The sequence below is a fragment of the Grampus griseus genome, assembly GCF_964374135.1.
Source record: "Grampus griseus genome assembly, chromosome: 2".
NCBI classification, from domain to species: domain Eukaryota; kingdom Metazoa; phylum Chordata; class Mammalia; order Artiodactyla; family Delphinidae; genus Grampus; species Grampus griseus.
The window spans coordinates 34,557,477-34,572,408 of NC_139018.1; the positions used below are offsets into that span (position 1 = coordinate 34,557,477).

The 14,932-nt window shown below is 36.7% G+C and overlaps 1 protein-coding gene across 3 annotated transcripts in view; it reads right to left on the minus strand.

The window, feature by feature from the left end:
* PALS1 (protein associated with LIN7 1, MAGUK p55 family member) overlaps positions 1–14,932 on the minus strand; it is a 104,484-nt gene that overhangs the window by 5,405 nt on the left and 84,147 nt on the right. For all 3 annotated transcript variants that reach the window (XM_082647467.1, XM_082647466.1, XM_082647468.1), the window contains 3 exons: positions 13,358–13,525; positions 12,107–12,309; positions 10,296–10,406 (listed from right to left, as the gene is read on the minus strand). In XM_082647467.1, coding sequence (XP_082503593.1) covers positions 10,296–10,406; positions 12,107–12,309; positions 13,358–13,525 — 482 coding nt within the window. The remainder of the gene's footprint in view (positions 1–10,295; positions 10,407–12,106; positions 12,310–13,357; positions 13,526–14,932) is intronic.

A 14,932-nucleotide genomic window follows, 5' to 3' on the forward strand; every position in this document is an offset into this window, starting at 1 on the left:
TGTAACAGTGAACCTTTCTGGCAGGACCTCAAGTGCCACCTGCTCTTGGCTCTTATGAAGAACCCCTGCCCTCTATATCTGTTGCAGAGTTAAAAAGAGTAAACATCATGAGAAAAGGATCAACAGAATGGGTACCTTTTTCTATGAAAACACTGCTGGAAATCCAAGATTTTAATTAATATATTTTTTGGGGGAAATAGCTTTTAAAATTGCTTCTCTGCTTTCAATACACAAAGGAGGTCTTCAAGATGCAAAAACAAGTATCCTAAGAAGAGTCTGGGAAGCCATATAGAGCAGGCTACTTTAAAATAATGCATGAAGGAAACAGCTGTTTCACAGATAAGCAGATGGCAAGGTTATATGCAAAACTTATCGAGAACCTTCTGATAATCAGGCACATGTGTCCAAGAAAGTGAAACTGCCCCCAAATCACCCCTGTTGATGAAGAGAACTAATTAAATGTCCATATGTCTCAGACGTAAAGGCCACACATCAATACTATATTGGACCCACAATACCAAACAATTTGTATTGTTCAACTGGTTGAACTTTTTTAACAGAAGGAAAACATTAAAAATATGACAGTGTATATATGTCCATGCCACTCTCTCACTTTGTCACAGCTTACCCTTCCCCCTCCCCATATCCTCAAGTCCATTCTCTAGTAGGTCTGTGTCTTTATTCCGTCTTACCCCTAGGTTCTTCATCACCCTTTTTTTCTTAGATTCCATATATATGTGTTAGCATACGGTATTTGTTTTTCTCTTTCTGACTTACTTCACTCTGTATGACAGACTCTAGGTCCATCCAACTCACTAGAGCCGCATAGCACAGGGAGATCAGCTCGGTGGTTTGTGACCACCTAGAGGGGTGGGATAGGGAGGGTGGGAGGGAGGGAGATGCAAGAGGGAAGAGATATGGGAACATATGTATATGTATAACTGATTCACTTTGTTGTATAGCAGAAACACACCACTGTAAAGCAATTATACTGCAATAAAGATGTTAAAAAAAAAAAAAACCATAGTAGAAGAAAGTAGTTACAAATACCACCTATGACCATGTGACCAGTTAAAGAAATAAGGACTGTAGTTGTCATAAGTATTTCTTCATTATTTACTTCAGAATACATTTTTATTAAAATATCTTTGTTTTCTTCCCTCTCTTATTTCCTTATCATGTAACATAAGATCATATATCATAGTGTTAAGTAGTATTAATTTTATATCATTGTCTTTAAGTTATGGGATATTAAAGATAAAAACAAACATAAGTCAAGGAAAAAAGATGACAGCTCTGGCTTGTCCTGAATTAGTTTCTTGTGTGGCCCTCTAATTTTCGTTCTGGAATGTTGTGCATCTGGCTCTGGTACACAGAATCCTTTGTTTCCCAGCAGGGACTCTACTACACCACTGTAACTGAACATACTGTGACATTCTGGTTAAAATTTATGTCTACTCAAAGCTGAAGATTATTGAAAGAACATTCTAGAATTCAAGGTAGACTCTAAACCTTGTGTTACTAGATTTGAAATATAAATGTTAAGCCCCACGTCTTACATAGATTCACATGAATATCTAACCCACCTAGTTTTTCTTTATCAAATTTAAGTATTCATCTTTTGCCAAAATGACTTATTTACTTGGTAGTTTATGTTTTAATTTTTCAAATTACAATTCATGACGAAATTGAAACAAAATGTTTTTGCTCAAATATCTTTGGCCTGAAAAAATTATCTATAGGCCAAATTGACCATAATAGTTCATACTATTAGTTTACCACTCTCAAGCCCCCATTACAGCAGAACAGATTCACAGTACAATGAAATAACTGATTATTTAAATTTTGCATTTGGTGAGGAACACCATCACTTTCTTAGTTAGCACTATCTCACAGAGTTAAAATTGAGAATTTGTTTTTACTCAACACTTCTACTGTGTGATAAAACACTATTAAATACCAAAGAAGATAAAACATAAAAGGCAATCAGATACACCACCCTTTACCCAACAGCTGCAAAATATACATTCTTACTGGTGTGCAGGAACATGCACCAAGATAGAACAGATACTGGGTCATAAAATAAGACTCACCAAGATTTGAAAGACTGACATCTTACAGAGTATGTTCTCTTACCACAATGGAATTGTAGATCAATAAAATATTTTATAAATCTCCAACAGATGGGAATTAGATACTTCTAAATCACCCATGGGTTAAAGAAAATGACGGAGGAAACTAGAAAATATTTCTAACAAAATGGTAATGAAAAATATAACCTTAATTTGTAGGATGCAACTAAAGAACTACTTAGAAGGAAATTTATAACTTTATATTAGAAAAGAAGAAAGGTTTAAAAATCATCTAATTTTCTTCAGAAACTAGAGCAAGTGCAAATTAAAGCCAACGTAAGTATAAGAATAAAAATAAGTCAATTAAATGGAAAATAGTCAAACAATAAAGAAAATTAACAAAAATGTCTCCCAACTTATTTCTTTTTCTAAAGTGTTTTGGTTATTCTTTAAAATTTCCATACAATTTTAAAATAATCTTTTCAATTTCCAGAGAAAAGCCCACTGGGATTTATTTTGCCCAGATAACAGGTTTCTTGAGATATAATTCATTTACAATTCACCCATTTAATGGTGAACTGGAAGCAATTCAATGGGGGATTCATACAATTTACCCACTTAAAATGTACAATTCAATAGTTTTTAGTATAGTCACAGAGGAGTTGTGCAATCAACACCACAATCAATTTCAAAACATTTTCATCACCCTCCATCCCCCCTCACCCCGCTCCCTCCAAAACCCCATAGTCATTGGCAGCCACTCCCCATTTTCTCCCAACCCCCAGCCCTAGGAAAACCACTAATCTACTTCAGGTCTCTATAGGTTTGCTTATTCTGGACATTCCAAATAATGGAATCATACAAAATATGGTCTTTTGTGACTGGGTTCTTTTACTTATGTTTTCAAGGTTCATCCATGTTGTACCATGTATCAGTACTTCATTCCTTTTAATGACCATTTTTCGAGAAAAGATAAAGCTACAGTAATCAAGACAATGTGATTCAGCATAAATACAGAATAGAGTCCAGAAATAATCCCTCCCCGCTACGTATCTGGTCAAGTCATTTTTGACAAAGATGCCAATGTAATTCAATGGGAAAAAAAGGATAGCCTTTTTCAAGAAATGATACTAAAGCAATTGGATAGCCATGTGTGATTAAAAAAAAAAACAAACCCTTACATCACACTAAAATAAAGATTAATTTGAGATAGATTATAGACCTTAAAGGGAAAGCTAATACAAGAAAGCTTTTAGAAGAAAATACAGAATAAATCTTTATAATCTTGGAGTAGGCAAATTTTTTTAGACAATACACAAAAATCATTAACCATAAGAAAAATGAAAAAAATTATGCAGTTGACCCTTGAACAACACAGGTTTGAACTGTGTATACAGAGATGTTTTTCAATAAATAGAGTTCTACATGATCCATGGTTGGTTGAATCTGAAGACATGAAACTGTGGTATGGAAGGCCAAGTATGGGACTTAAGCATCCTCCATTTTAGTATCGCAGCAGGTGCTGAAACCAATCTCCCATGCATACCAAGGGACAGAGGTACTTCATTAAAAACAATTCTGATCTTCAAAAAATATGTTTTTAAATTACAAAGAGTTTGAAAAAATATTTATATCCAGAATATATAAAGAATTTTTACAATTCAACAAGAAAGCAACTCAATTAAAAAAAATAAAACTTGAGACATTTCACAAAAGAATTTGTCCAAATGACTACATGAAAAGATGCTATCATTAGTCATCAGGAAAATGCAAATGAAAACCACAACGGTAACACTTCACACCTATTAGAATGACTAAAAAGTTGTTACAAAACAACAGCAGCAAAAGTTGGTAAGGATGTAGAGCAAATGGAACCAAAGTGAGAGTGTAGAAAGGAAAACTGTTTATAAAATAGTTTTGTACTTTTTATACACTTAAAACATACACTTATCATTTTGATCCAGCAATTCAAGAAAAATGAAAACATATGTCCACCAAAAAACTATGAATGTTTAGAGCTGCTTTAGTCACCAGCTCAAAATTGGAAACAACCCTAATGTTTTTTAACTGGTGAATGGACAAATTGTGATATATTTAGATCCTGGTACACAACTCAGCAATAAGATATGAACTACTGTTAGATGCAACATAGATGAATCTTAAAAACATTATACTTATCAAAAGCTAGATACAGGACTTCCTTGGTGGCGCAGTGGTTAAGAACCCACCTGCCAATGCAGGGGACACGGGTTCGAGCCCTGGTCCAGGAAGATCCCACATGCCACAGAGCAACTAAGCCCGTGTGCCACAACTGCTGAGCCTGCACTCTAGAGCAAGCGAGCCACAGCTACTGAGCCCACGTGCCACAGGTGCTGAAGCCCTAGCGCCTAGAGCCCATGCTCCGCAACAAGAGAAGCCACCGCAATGAGAAGCCCACACACCTCAACGAAGAGTGGCCCCCACTCACTGCAACTAGAGAAAGCCCGCGTGCAGCAATGAAGACCCAACACAGCCAAAAATGAATAATAAATAAATAAATTTATTTTAAAAAAAGCTAGATACAAATTTAAACTTACTTATAAATGGTTATAAACTTAAACTTATAAATGGTTTCCATTTATATGAACTTCCAGAACAGACAAATCTATAGCGACAGAAAGTAGGTAAGTGGTTACCTAGGAAAGAGTGGAGGGGTATTAACTTTAAAGGGGCATGAGAGAACTTTTCTAGAGTGATGCAAATGTTCTAAATGTTGATTGGCATGATGGTTTCACAGGTACACATTTTGCCAAAACTCACTAAATTATACAATTAAAATGCATGCATGTAAAGTAATCTCAATAAAGTTAATTTTTTAAAATTAGAAAACTATAATTAGAAAATCAAGCACATTGTATACTGCTAAAACATTGTGGTAACTGATTAAGTTCCTGCTTTAAAAGCATGTATATAGTTGACCCTTGAACAACACAGGCTTGAAATGCACAGTTCACTTGTACACAGATTTTTTTCAATAGTTAATACTACAGTACTACACTGTCTGCAGTTGGTTGAATCTGAGGATGTGGAACTGCAGATATGGAGGGCCAACTATAAGTTACACACAGATTTTCAACTGTATGGAGGTTTTGGTGCCCAAACCCCACATTGTTCAAGGGTCAACTGTTAATAGGTATTCTTTCTAGAACTCACTCAATCTGAATTAAAAATAAAGTAGGTAAAAATATTTTAAATATTACAATTAAATATTAAAATATCAAAAATAAAATAGGTAAAAAAATTCCATGAGAGTCCTGGCAGAGACCACCAACCAAAAGAAAGTTGCTTAACATGTTTTGGAACGGCATGTGGCCCTTGGCATGCTATCAAATTCTTGCTGGAGAAGAATAACCTAACAAAAAATAAGTGTGCATGTCAGAAAATAGAAAATTAGGTTGAACAAGTAAAATGGAGTCCATTTTGGTCCTTTATGTGCATTCCTCTCCTAGAACCACTACAGTGTTTCTGGTCTACCAAAGTAGTTAACTGGGCACCAAGTTTCATAGACTGTCAATCTAGTTTTCCTTATTATATGTGATCCTCCTCAAGAACAGCCAGCGAACATGTCTCATATTTTTTTTTGAATTTTATTTTAGTTTTTTAATACAGCAGGTTCTTATTAGTTATCTATTTTATACATATTAGTGTCTATATGTCAATCCCAATCTCCCAGTTCATCCCACAACCACCACCTCCCCCACTTTATGTCTCAGATTTCTTTTGTATCATCTCAAGTGCTTAGGACAGCAGATACTCTGACCCTACTTATTTATGAACTTGCACTTGTGTTGCAAAAATGAAAAAGGAGTGAAACACTACTTTAACCAGCTGGCCTACTTAGCCTAAATAAAGCAACCAGAATTATGCTCAACACAAAGGATGGGAAAGTCCCTGATGTCGAAGACACTGAAAAATACCACCTTCACATACAGACTGAATAACAAATGTAAGTAGACCCAGAGTAGAAAAAGATACCTTGGGGAGGAAAAAAGAGGGCTGGTGGGTGTGGTGAATAGTCAAGAATCAAAGACTTTTGAGGAGATTTTAGGGAGGAATATTATTATGTGTTTTTATGGCTTTTAAGGAGATTTAAAGGCATAGCAAATGAAATGAGATCTAAGTGATTCCTTTGTAAAATAGAAATTTTTAGGAAATTGTCAAAAAACAAGGAAGAGTATTTGTTACTTTGATATAGCATGTCACTTGACAGTTTTCATTTCATACATTTAAATAAAATGTCAATGCTTTCTGATTAATATATCAATATATTATCATTTAATTTTTAGTACTGTTTGGTATAATATGGACTACCTCAACCACATCCAGCATCTAAAATAATTAGCTGCCTGGGGCCTAGAGTCCTGGGCGGCTGCTGAGAGGGCCTTCCTGGCCTGTTGGTGCCTGTGGGATGCTGCAGGCTTCTCCTGGGCGTCCAGTCCTGGTTGGCTGCGTGTAATGGCCTGCAGGGCTCTGAGTGGGCAGTGCCCTACACCAGCGATAGCCTTAAAGGGAGGAGAACTCGTCAGGGACGACACTGTGCGGGTTAATTTGGGAAGTGATGGTTAAAGTTTCTGGCTTTAGACTCCTTATTTATGTTGTTAATTTTGATGGGGGTAGAGATGGAAGCTGGTCCCGTTAACAATGAGTTCTCAGTCTGGAGAGGAAAACAAATCAAGGTGAACTAAAGAAAATGAGTCTTTCCCTAAAAGAAATAGAAGATGGGGAAGATGAGATGTCAGAAGATAATGACAATGGCAGCAGAGATGAGGCTGTCGTCCCTAAGAATGGTAGGAAGGTTGCTACTGCTCCCGGAAATAAAATCGAAAAAAAACGTTTCTGGCTCCCATGTTTGCTGAGAAATTAATATCACCACACAGGAGGGGAGCCACAGGGGCCAATTTGCCAAAAGACAGGAGGAGTGCCAAGCTCAAGGACCATGAGAAGAGACATGAGAACTCGGAGGAGGATGAAGAGCCTACGAGGAAAGCACCTGATAAACAGAAGGAAATGACCAAACAGAAGGCTTCCACTGAAACCAAAAAACAGAAATTAGAAGGAGATTTGGTTAGTGAATTTTAAATCTGCTGATGACCAGGAAAAAGCCCTGGAACTCAGTGAAACAAAGGTCCCTGGATACGAAACTAAATTGAAGAAACCAAAGGGAAAGGAAACAAAGAAAGATCGAAATGCCAAAACACTTTTGATCAAGAACCTGCCTGACAAAGTCACTCAGCATGAATTAATAGAAGTGTTTTAGGATGCTTTTCAAATCAGATTGGTGAGCAAGGATAGGATGAGTGAAAGGATCGCCTATATTGACTTCAAGTCACAGGCCGATGCACAATGAGCCTTGGAAGAGAAGCAAGGAACAGAGATCGGTGGGCTTGCTGTAGTTCTGGACCTTGTTGGAGAAAAAAGCCAAGGCCAAGATGAAAGAGATGGAAAAAAGAGCACTTGGAGAATGGGAAAACGAAAGAATAAGAAAGCCATGCATTTCAAGAAAAATGTGAGAGAGCATATTTCTTTGTGGAGGTAAAGAATGTTCCCACATGTTTAATATGCAAACAAAGCCTGTCTGTGTCGAGAGAATGTAACCTAAAACACCATTAGGAAAGCAACCATCATAGGAACCACGATGGATTTACAGAAAAGATGTGTGACAGAAAATTCAACAAACTGAAAAAAAGGCTGAAATTTCAACATGATTTGCTTTTGAACGTGGATAAAATAAGTGATGCTGCCATGAAATGTAGTTATGTATTAAGTGAGAAAATTGCCTGGTCAGCAAAACCTCTTGCAGATGGCGAGTTTATCAAAGACTGTCTGTTGAGCGCAGCAGAAATCATGTGCCCTGAACAGACACGCATTTGCCAACATAAGACTAACTGGTAATGTTGTTGCCCAGCATGTTAACAATACGACTGAGAACTTGCAGGACAAGTTGCAAGAAAAAGCTGAATCATTTGTGGCTTTTTTCCATTTAGCTCAGGAAGGTGTGGATGGAAATAACACCCCCCCCACGTAGCTGTATTTATTCATGGTGTCAATGAAACTTTTGATGTGATCAAAGAACTTCTGGACATGGTTCCCATAACAGGCACAACATCAGGAAATAGTTTTACGTGTTGAGAAAAGTCTTAAAAAAATTTAACGTGGACTGGTCAAAGTTGGTAAGTATTAGCACAGATGGTGACTCTGTGATGGTTAGTGTTAAAGAACTAGTTACAAAACTGAAATCTAAAGTGTCAGGGCTTTGCCAAGACAAGGAACTTAAGTCTCTGCACGGTCTCATTCTCCAGGAGACACTTTGTGCTAAAAGATTAAAAATGGATCACGTCATGGACATAGTTTATACCATAACCTGGATACACTCCCATGGCTCGGACCACAGAAATCGGTGCTGTGTTTAATCAGTTAGACACACAATATGGAAACATGTTCTGCTCTATGGAACTTAAGTGGCTGAATTGTGGTGTAGTCCTAAGGCAGCTTTTTGAACAGTTGGAGGAAACTGACTTTTTCATGTCTTCTAGAGGAAAATCTGAGCCTCAGCTTACGAGCAAAGATTGGCTCAGAGACTTAACCTTTTTGGTTGACATTATTATAACATATCTAAACATGCTGGATATTTCTCTGCAAAGGCGTTCACAAGTGGTGACACAAATGTATGATTCAGTTGGCTCATTCCTAGTGAAATTTTGTCTTTGGTAGACTCATTTGGGAAGGAACAACCTGGCCCACTTTCCTACGATGAAATTAGTTTTTGAAAATGAAAATGACAGCCTGAACTACATTCCCCAAATTAAAGAGTTGAAGACTCAATTCCAAAAAACGTTCTCTGACTTTTCCAACTTTATGAGAATGAACTAATCTTGTTTAGTTCCCCTTTCTCAATTAGTATTAATAATGTGAATAAAGAGCTACAAATGGAAGTTACTGAATTGCAGGTCAACACTATACTGAAAGCCAAATACGATAACGTTGGAATCCCAGAATTCTACAGATATCTTGGGAGGTTACCCTAAATATAAAAACCATTATGCAAAGGTTCTGTCCATGTTTGGAAGTACTTATGTTTGTGAGCAGCTATTTTCTGCTATGAAACTAAAGAAAACTAAGTGTTACTCAAAGTTAAAGGATTCAAAGATGAATTCTCTGCTGCATGTTGCAACACAAGATTCACAACCTCATGCTGATTGATATCTTGGGGCATAGGAAAGGAATGCCAGATTTTGAATTTCAAATCTGAGGAGTAATATATTATGGAACTTTGAATAATTATTTATATTTCCAAATTATATTTTTTCAATGCCAAATTTAAAGTACAATCTCTGGCATCATATGTTTGTACCTTATAACATATAAAATAAAATTTGACTATATTCTGGCAAAAAAAAATAATAACTAAAAACATTTTTCCATTTCAGATCATACAAAAAGATCAAAGGCAGAAGACAAACAGAACATAAAATTTCAATGAGAAAAAAGAAGAGAAAAGCAAGAGGACTCAAGTTTGGCTCCTTGCATATGTGGAATATCTGCAGATAAAAGTGGGTAATCCCTAAGAATCTGCTGAGAATATTTGGTGTGGGGGGAGGGTGTTACCTAATCCTTGTTAGAAATAACATAGATCTGTGTGAAGAAGGGTAAGGAAGTTTTAAGAAATGCCAAAGGTGTATGTATTACTGTATGTATATATGGTAGGAATACATAAAAATGTATGTATTCCTACCATACATTTAGAGTGATAATAGAGAATGTATGCAGAACAACAAGAGAAGCCCCCTGCTTTGGAGAGCTGCTGAAGTCCAACCAGAGGCAACTGTGGCAGTTTTGGGAAAGTGATATGGCAGAAAGAATAATCCGTTTGAAAGCCTAAGCTGATGTGTTTTTTTTTTTTTTTTTTTGCGGTATGCGGGCCTCTCACTGTTGTGGCCTCTCCCGTTGCGGAGCACAGGCTCCGGACGCGCAGGCTCAGCGGCCATGGCTCACGGGCCCAGCCGCTCCGCATGTGGGATCTTCCCGGACCGGGGCACGAACCTGTGTCCCCTGCATCGGCAAGCGGACTCTCAACCACTGCGCCAGCAGGGAAGCCTGATGTAGTTTTTAAGCACTGTGACATATTAAGCCATGACTGCTTCATGTTACTTTCAATGGAATAGTATGACAGTATAATAACTTTACCTTTGGATTCTTGCCCTCTTTGGCCAATAATGCCCGAAGTCTTTCTTGTGAAGGAGGTGCAATGAAGATAATATATGGTTTCAAGTCTGAGTTCCGGAGAGTCTTCAATGACTGTAAAGAAAAGATAGATCTTAACCATTCAATATAAGAATATATTGTGTACCTATAACACACACAGAATATTGGCTTACTCTTTATATGTAATGAAATAAAATTAATGAAGAATTACAACTATGTGATGATAAAATACCCTGCTAATAAGATCACACACAGATTAAAATAACCATATTAAAAATCCATTTTGAAGGAATTACAAATGAGCAGTCACCTTACCATGTGCCAGGGTCTAAATGCAAAAAGAATCAGAGAAAAACTTCACATACACATACAAAAGAAAATTCTGGAAAAGCACATCCAAGAAGAAAAAGCATACTGTCTGAATTAAGAGACTGTGGTTTTCACCTTGCCTTTGCATGAATGTGTGTCCCTAAATTGAAGTACTCTACAAAAATGGGGATTATAGGGACATGTCCTTTTCTATCTTAAAAACAGTAATTAAGACAATATGCTTAACTACTCTAAGTTCTTTGGTAAATTTGTTAGCCAAAATAATATAAAGAATTCTGAAGGAATTTAGTAAAAACATCAATCCTTCTCTTAAGTCTGATATTTATAGTTGAAACAGCAGAGACTAATAAGCTCTTTTGTTCACTAAAAAATAAAGAAAACCTAATTACTATTTCAGGAAAGCCATTTTGGAATCAATTCTCTCTCTCTCTCTCTCTTCTTTTTTTAAATAAATTTATTTATCTTTGGCTGCGTTGGGTCTTTGTTGCTGTGCGCGGGCTTTCTCTAGTTGTGGTGAGCAGGGGGCACTACTCTTCGTTGTGGCGCGCGGGCTTCTCATTGCGGTGGCTTTTCTTGTTGCGGACCACAGGCTCTAGGCACATGGGCTTCAGTAGTTGTGGCACACGGGCTCAGCAGTTGTGGTTCATAGGCTCTAGAGCGCAGGCTCGGTAGTTGTGGTGCACGGGCTTAGTTGCTCCGCGGCATGTGGGATCTTCCCAAACCAGGGCTTGAACCCGTGTCCCCTGCACTGGCAGGCGGATTCTTAACCCCTGCGCCACCAGGGAAGTCCCTCAATTCTCTTTCATATACATCTCTTTAATGACCACTACCTATGTCTCGTGAGTTGACATACACAGTAGGTTCCACGACATTAAGGAAAGTTTTATGCTAAAGCTGTACAATGTACAAAAAGAAAAAAAATTCACAACAAACACAATCTTAAAAATCCCAAATTTCTAAAATTATTTTATTTTTAATGGAAATCTAAAAAGCAACTGTTAGTAATTTTTGAAGGTTTTCTTTTGTATGACAGATAATAGAACAGTGGACATTTCGTTAGATACAACCCAGCACTCGTAATGATACTAATACTTGAACTACGTCATTTAAAACCATAAAAATGACCTCTAATTATTCTAATTTTTCTCATATAAGAATCAGGAAAGGGAAATTCTTTTATAACCTTTAAAATACTAAAGTACTATACCAGCACTACAGTTACTGTATTTTAAGTTTCAGAAAACATGTACATGTGTATATGTAAGTATGGAATATATGTATTTTCCCCTCAGAGGAAACTGAAAGAGATTTAGCAACCTAAATTCGTAGGGAATCAGTGTGAAAAAACTGTATGAGAACTTAATTAGGTCCTGTGGTTCTTGGACCAAAATACAGTTCCCACTAAAAATTACTCTGTGAAAAATGTCCTCAAGTTCAACACCCTAAACCAAAATAGTTTTTACCTGTGTACGAAGACTTAAAAGACATATTTTGCCCGAGTTGATCACTTGCCGTACAGAATCTATGCTGGTTCCATACAAATTTTTCTCAAATTCACCATGCTCAATGAACTTTCCAGCTGCTACGTCTGCCTCAAATGCCTGCCGTGAAACAAAGTGGTAATCTCTACCGGCTACTTCATGGTCTCGCCGACTCCGAGTTGTATCTAGGCAAACAAAATCAGGTAAAAATAATGGACGTGGATCAGAGTAAGGATGAGGGATAATTCTGTTAGTCAGAAAAAATGTTTATTTTGTAATACAAATTTAAAAATAATGAATTAAGGAAATGTTAGACCCCCATGTGTTTAACTTAACATTGACTGGTTTTATTTCTAGATTGAGAAATGAACAAAACTGTGTTTTTACTATCTTAATAACCATTACCTTTAATATGTTTTATGCTTACACTCCAAATTACTTCATCTTGCATTTCATTTAAAATACTATCACTCTGGGGACCTCCCTGGTGGCACAGTGGTTAAGAATCTGCTTGCCAATGCAGGGGACACGGATTTGAGCCCTGGTCTGGGAAGATCCCACATGCCGTGGAGCAACTAAACCCATGCACCACAACCTACTGAGCCTGCACTCTAGAGCCCACAAGCCACAACTACTGAGCCCGCGTGCCACAACTACTGAAGCCCACGTGCCTAGAGCCCTTGCTCTGCAACAAGAGAAGCCACCGCAATGAGAAGTCCACTCACTGCAACAAAGAGTAGCCCCTACTTGCTGCAACTAGAGAAAGCCCACGCGCAGCAACGAAGACCCAACGCAGCCAAAAATAAATATAAATAAATAAATTTTAAAAGTAAAATAAAATACTATCACTCAGTTTTTCCATAAGATTAGGTACTATACAGTCTTTAAACAGAACTTCTGTATTCAGAAATTAGGTCTAAATTAGGTCTAAATTTCTATCTTCTGCATCAGTTAAAAAAAACAGGGGCTGATTCCATACTGAGCACGGCATTGTAAGAGGCCCAAATTGAAATTCATTTAGAAAGTAATTAGTACCATACTCTTAGAGAAAATGTATATTTATCAAGAGTGACTATCTTTAATAGCAAATTCTCAAAAGATTTGGTTAAAACAAAGTTCCTCTTTCTTGGACAACACTCTTTTGATGAAATGGGTGAAAAACTTCCCTACACAGTTAGGTTCTAAGGTAGTAAGCTGAAAAGCACAGGAAAATGGGAATGCATCCAAACTTACGAGGAACTGCAGATGCAAAGCGGTCTTTCTCTTTGTTCATGAGCCTCTGACGCAATTCATTCTGGCCACAGTTCTGTGGACCAATCAAAATGATAGGTCTTTTCCTATTTGCTGGCTGATGATAAAGTGACATTTCCTCATAAGTTAAGATCTCTTCATTGTCATAATCTTTGAAAAAGAAAAAGTTAAGCCCTTCAGACAGAATTATTGCCATGTAATAAATATATACTCATAGATCTTTCAAAAAATTGAAAAAAAGCACAAGTTATTATCATTAAAAATGCTTAACTTTTGGGATCAAGACAGTAATATGGAAAATCATGAGTATTTTCCCATGTCATTATATCCTTGCCAGGATTATGAAAATAAATCAAATAATATATTAATCCTTCTAGAAATGTTTATTGCTTCTCATTTCATACTGTGTTTGAATGTTTAATACAATATAACTATACTGATTCATATCAAATAGCTAGTTTGCAGCCAATACTTTGACAGAGGGTGAGGCACCAAGGCATAAACTAATGAGAATAGTATCTGTCATTTTTGTAAAATGGGGATACTAATACTTTAATTAGAGGGTTGGTTTAAGGAGAAGACAATGTATATGCTGCAAACAATACCTGGCATAGACAAACATTTACAAATAGTGCTGCAACTAGTGTTATCAGAGAAAGCTGGAATACTTTTCTGTGATCATATAACTTGAAAACACAGCATATCTATGCTATCCAACTTTCTACACTTATGTTTACTTTATCCTGGAATACTAATACTAACCTGAGATCATGATTCAAGAAGAGGTATAAATTATAACAGGTGGGGTAACATTCCTAAAGCCCATAATCCAGATGAAATCAGAGCTGTCCAGTGGTAAGAACAAAGGCAGACAACTAGTGACCTGCTATCTTCTCAATCATATTACTTCACCTAACTGGGTAAGAGCATCAGATGTGTAGTCAGACCGTCAGCTATAAGTTCCATGGGGGCAGGGGACCATCTTAATCTTGTCAGTGCTTAGCACAGAGCACAGAGCAGGAACTCAAACTCTAGTTGTTTAAACTCCAACTCAACCATGTATTAGTTGTAAGAACTTAAGCAGGCCACTTTCACATCTGAACTTGAATTCATTAATCTGTAATCTCAAGGAATTTATTTTGAGAACTAAATGGATGAAGGTTACTGCCCCTGGAACAGAAGTTATTATAAATGATAGTTATTAATAAAAATGTTAATTATGATAACAGCACTATGAACAGAAATGTAATTCCTTCCCTTCTCAAAACGCTTTTCACTCTGAAAAATCTAAGTTCCTTCTTCTAACATGTACAGACTGTGGAAACATTTTGATTCACAGACGTAGATATATCATAATATAACAGCTATTAGAGCTGAACCAGTTAATTTTAGTGTATTTCAAAAGATAAAGAAACAGATATTAATCACTTACCCAAGTATAGAGGAAAAGATTAAAATTCCAATAAATCTTCTTAGCTACATAATCTATCACTTAGCATTAAGGATGTTTATTTTGGGAAAAAGAATTTATTATAGTAGATGGAATCTCAGGTTTAG